Source organism: Stigmatopora nigra, chromosome 2, assembly GCF_051989575.1.
Source record: "Stigmatopora nigra isolate UIUO_SnigA chromosome 2, RoL_Snig_1.1, whole genome shotgun sequence".
Classification (NCBI taxonomy): domain Eukaryota; kingdom Metazoa; phylum Chordata; class Actinopteri; order Syngnathiformes; family Syngnathidae; genus Stigmatopora; species Stigmatopora nigra.
In genome coordinates this window covers 17916258-17921514 of record NC_135509.1, presented here as the reverse complement: position 1 = coordinate 17921514, position 5257 = coordinate 17916258, and the positions used below count along the sequence as shown (strand labels likewise).

The following is a 5257-nucleotide window of genomic DNA, read 5'->3' as shown; positions in this document are numbered from 1 at the left end:
AGGTGATACGGTTTCCTCCCACCTCAAGAAATCATGTAGGGTGTGCTAGTTGAACACTGTAAATTGCACTAAGTTATCCCAAATATTTGTTTTCTTTTTTAAACTAAATATCTTTCCTTTTGTCGTTGTGTAAATGGCTGTTGTGTGTATGTGTGGTCCATTTAAAATTTGGGGTTGTCCAGACTATTCCACAAAGGGCCCCAAGTGGGTGCAGGTTTTTCTTTCATATGATCCAGTATGGCTTCCTATAATCCAGCACAGATAGTTTAACTAAAGATTTTTTTCTAACACCAGCAGAACCTGATGGCAATCAATTGATTAAACTTTTAAGATACTAGATTGGTGAAAATGTATCCTCATATTTGTTTGGAATGAGAACCTGTACCCACTGCAGCCCTTTGAGGGCCGGTTTGGACACCTGTGTTTTATATTCTTTGTGCTCATGATTTACACTTAACAGGGATGACAGTCATTGTGGCTTTGTCTCCCTCTAGGGACAACAGACGGGATTCCTAATGATGAATCATCTCTCATCTCATCTCATTTTCTGAACCGGTTTATCCTCACCAGGATCGCGGGGGGTGCTGGAGCCTATCCCAGCTGTCTTCGGGCGAGAGGCGGAGAACACCCTGAATTGGTGGCCAACCAATCGCAGGGCAGACAAGGAGACAAACAACCATTCACGCTTACACTTGTGCATAGGGGCAATTTAGAGTGTCCAATCAGCCTACCATGCATGTCTTTGGAATGTGTGATAAAACTGGAGTACCCAAAGAAAACTCACTGAGGCCCAGGGAGAACATGCAAACTCCATAAAGGTGGAACGACCTGGATTTGAACCCAGGTTTCCCACTGTCAGTCTGACGCGCTAAGGTTATCAGAGAGTAGGACCTCAAAACTAAGACAATTTAAAGTGTTCAACCAGCAGACCATGCATGTTCTTTTTTTGCGCCGTGGGAGGAACCGGAGTACCCGGAGGAAATCCACACAGGCATGGGGAGAACATGCAAACTTCAACACAGTGAGAACCGACCTGGGATCGAACCCTCAACCCCAAAACTGTGAAGCGGACCTACTAACCAAAGTCATGGGTAAGTGTGTCTAGCATAGGAATTAAGGTAAACATCATTTACATCACATTGAGGACAGTATTTATCATTTTGCTATAAATTAGTGCAGCTATTGTTGTGCTCACATTGCAATTGCCATCACATCTGCTATTTTATCCACATTTTACAGGAGTTTAAAAAAGTACAATTTTCAAAAAAAAAGTATGAAATGTTGCTATCCCCTCCTTACACACACAATGTAACTTTTATTTTAAATTGATTTGAGATATTTTTACTTGAATATCAATTAACATTTTTGGGAGATATTCTTACCATCCTTGGTTATTACAAATTGCTACCGGTCCAAATAATGCAAGAACACTTGAGCAAGAACGCATACTTTTCTGTCTAGATTTTTTTTTTTTTATCTCACATTTGATGGTTTAGCTACAGATTTTTCCTAAAACATACAATATTTTTCTTTCACAAAATCACAAATAATTAAAAATGTGAAATTTATCTTGCCCTGTAAAGACCTCAGCGCCCCTAAATCTAATTACGCCTCCTGGGATTCATATGTTTCAGTCTAAATTCAGGACATCTTGGATCCTGAGTTCCTACATGACTAGATACTGTACACCAGTAAATCTGTATGCCTTATGTTGTCCCCTTTGGTAGGACAAACATATTAAGAAAAATCAATTAACGATAAAATAAATATAAATGCCATCACATTTGATTTTTGAAATTAAGAAAAACAAATGTTTTTGTGTTAAAAAATTGGACACTGATTCCCCAAAATATTGTGACCTACTAAAACTCATTGAGTTTGCTCATCAATCTTTTTGATAAATATGAAAAAGACCATTTTGCAACGCTCTAATGCAAGGGTGGGCAAACTTTTGGGCCCGGGGGCCACATTGACTTTAAAAATTCGACAAATGGGCCGGGTCAGCACAAGATACGATACAAATAAAAAAGTGCATCTGTTAACAGTACATATGAAACATAAACAAAACAAAAGGACTAAAGTATTAACATACTCATGACTCATCGTTATAGTAAAAAGTATAAAGTACAAAGTCAAGTAAAAAGGAATGTATTAAGAAATATTAAAATGTAATTTAAAAAAGATAGAGGGGCTGTAAAACACAAAAAAACAAATAAGATTGGACAGAGCTACTGCCACTGGCTTCCGTGTGACGACGCCATCTTGGGGAAAAAAACAAAACGTCGGTGGGCCAGATTAAAAGGCCTAGCGGGCCATATGTGGCCCGCGGGCCGTAGTTTGCCCACCCCTGCTCTAATGCATCACTTTGTTCAGCAATGACACCAGAGACGGAGTGACGTTTGTATTCCTCAGCTGATTCCCCCTCTGTCGTCTTTCAAAACAGACCTTCTTCCCTCCATTCTGACATTCCCTCCCGTCTAACTAACATCTGAAATCCCCTCATATTCTCCTTTTCCTTCTTTACTACCTACTTTGTAGTATTTTGTTCCATTTCTCGCATTGCAACTGCTATAAATATATACTGTACATCACAACATAACACCCCTTTGTCAAGGTTCGTGTCGGTGGCTGTAACCTGAAGCAACCTGACGTGTATACGGATGTGTGCATACATAAGTGTGTGTGTGCTTGTGTAAAGGTGTGACATGACGATGGTGATGTTTGAGGGGGCGGTCTTTGCTCTAGAAGGTTGATTGGCTGATTTTTCTCTACTGTTTTACATCTGGATTTATAAGAAGGAAGGTACTCCATACTAATGACTATTTTATTCACTCAAGCCTTCACACATTGCACCATGACTACTGTCGTCCATGTGAGTATGCGTGATAAATCAGCTGATGTAAAATGAGAATGAGATGAGAATGCATTATTTTTCTTGTGCCTGTGAAAACCGGAGCAGTTATTTCCTCTGTTGTTGTCTAAAAAACTGTATCCTGGCAAATTTGACCTGTTTGTGTAATTGTACCTAAAGACTGTCAACGCGATAAGTGTTGTAAAAGAGTGGATGGCATTTGTGCCATTTGTGCCTTTCAAACAAGCCACACAAAAAATATATATGATAAACCAGTTTTTTTTCATATTCAAATATCCTATATTTCACCAACACACTTCTTTTTATATATTTATTTATTTGTTTAATTATTTTTTACCTATTTATTAATGTCTAAAATGTATTTTTACTGTATTCTCACCCTCTTGCTACTGTGACAATGAAATTTCCCGAATTCAGGATAAATAAAGTTATCTAATCTAATCTAACCCAAAAATGGAGGGCAGCATTAGTACATTACATCTTTAAATTGATATAACATACTTTCAGATGATACTTTTTGACAGAAAGGCTGCGGGAAAGTTAACATGATTTTTAAGAAAATGAAAAGTACATCCTCAAAAAATAATTTGAACACGATGTGGTTGGTAGCTTTGGCAAAAACAAAATTACTGTAAAATGTCTTTGAAACTTAAAATGTTGGGCAGGTCAAACAAAAAGACTGACACACAAACACAGACCTCAAATTGTAGTCTAAAATATAATTTATATTATAGAAGCAATTCTTTTCCCATGACCTTATGAATCAAAAATGGATTGTATCATGTTATAAGAAAGATTTCCCCTTTAACACATTCTCTTCTTTTGCTGACAGTGCGCCTCTTGCTATGCGCACAGCAGTGTACAACCCCTGCACATGTTCGGCAAAGGACCAGCTCGGGGCAACTATCTGTCACTCTTCACGTACCGGGGTCCTCGACATGCCCCGAGACCCCGCCTGCCCCACCACGCTCCGAACATGACACTGAAGCAGATCTGTCAAATGCTGAAGCTAATGAAACAGGTCAGGAAAAGAGAGGCTGCCACTGCCAGGTTAGAAACAATACATACTCCTCAGTAAAATACAATATTTTCAATTAATACTTAAAAAGAATGTTCCTGCACCTGAATGAAGGCATATTTATGAATTAACGTATTTACTCGCATATAAGCCGCACCCTTATAATTGCCTTAAAATCGTTGAATTTTACAATTTCTCACGTATAAGCCGCCGCCTGATTCATAATTTTTGCCTCCATTTTCGTGGTTTTATTAGGGAGTAAAAATGTATTACAGTGTTCCCTCGCTACTTTGCGGTTCAGCCACCGCGGATTCAGAGCTTCGTGTTTTTTGGGGGGGGGAAAATAAATAAATAAAAATACAAATATTACATTGAGACAACATATTTTACAGTTTTTTTTGTTATAACATGAATTTCAATCTCTATACCCGTTTTCTATATGGTGTACTGTATACAGGGGGTTAAAAAAAACAATTAAATTCAAATTAAGCATGTTTGAAGGGGCATCCCTACTTCGCGGAAATTCACTTATTGCGGGTGGTCCCGGTCTCCATTAACCGCGATAACCGAGGGAACACTGTACTTTGAAGGGAAGATCTTAAGAAAGATCATCACATATGTTATTTGGGATACTGTATGAATCAAAACCACACTATTAGGGTCATTATCATAAGGAATTAATTTATCCAGTTATGGCCTGTGATCAAACCTGCAGTATTTGTGGTTCTTTTGGTTGAAGCCAAGGGAGTGTGCAGTAAATAATTAAATAGCATCGTGTCGCCACAGCAAACATTCAAGCACACTTACTACTCTCATTTCTCTGCCTTTGTGTCCGGTTTCTCTTTCATTACAGGAAACAGACATGTGCAGCCCCGGCACCGGCTTGCTGCGGCACAGTTTCAGACAGGAAATGTGTCCCGAGCTGTATTAGACGCAAGTGCAATGTCAAACGTGCAAGCTGATCCATGATCCCTAGTTCATCATATTTGCCATCAGCTCAAACTTGTTTTTTTTACTCAATAATGTCATTTAACATTGCTTAGTAATTAAAGATAGTTAACAATTGTTGTGCCTATTTTTTTTTGTCACCACAGCGTTTTCAAAATGTCAATGTACAGCCTCTATGGTAAAATAAGGATTATCGCGGTAATCCAAAAAGTATTATAAATACATTTTTTCCCTTCAGTGCTGAGTCCTAGTAACAAACAGAAGACAGGGGAGTGGCTTCCGCTTTCAAGTTTCAGTGTGAATTTTCAAATATTTGCGAACTATTTTCCCCCCTAATAATTAATGGCAGAAAAAAATCACAAATAAGTGAATTTGCGTTAAGTGAAGTCGTGATAATCGAGGGAAGACTGCATTTGTGA

The 5257-nt window shown here is 38.4% G+C and overlaps 1 protein-coding gene across 4 annotated transcripts; it reads left to right on the top strand.

The window, feature by feature from the left end:
• The first annotated feature begins 612 nt into the window (after nt 1–612).
• On the top strand, nt 613–4955 carry LOC144190159 (uncharacterized). 4 transcript variants are annotated; one of them, XM_077710814.1, is made up of 3 exons: nt 613–1091; nt 3705–3893; nt 4744–4955. In XM_077710814.1, the coding sequence occupies exons 1-3, from the start codon at nt 932–934 to the stop codon at nt 4857–4859; spliced, it is 465 nt and encodes a 154-aa protein (XP_077566940.1). In that variant the 5' UTR covers nt 613–931; the 3' UTR covers nt 4860–4955. The 4 variants fall into 4 exon arrangements, with proteins under 4 accessions (XP_077566940.1, XP_077566941.1, XP_077566943.1 ...); XM_077710815.1 differs by having other exon boundaries at nt 3705–3922; XM_077710817.1 differs by lacking the exon at nt 613–1091 and adding an exon at nt 1858–2872.
• Nucleotides 4956–5257: the final 302 nt, after the last annotated feature.

What these genes read in the sequence shown, in the direction of transcription:
- LOC144190159 (XM_077710814.1), top strand. Translation starts at nt 932, where the DNA reads ATGCATGTTCTTTTTTTGCGCCGTGGGAGGAACCGGAGTACCCGGAGG. An exon ending in CCTACTAACCAAAGTCATGG is followed by an intron (nt 1,092 to 3,704) that starts GTAAGTGTGTCT and finishes TTTTGCTGACAG; the next exon opens with TGCGCCTCTTGCTATGCGCA. An exon ending in TGCTGAAGCTAATGAAACAG is followed by an intron (nt 3,894 to 4,743) that starts GTCAGGAAAAGA and finishes CTTTCATTACAG; the next exon opens with GAAACAGACATGTGCAGCCC.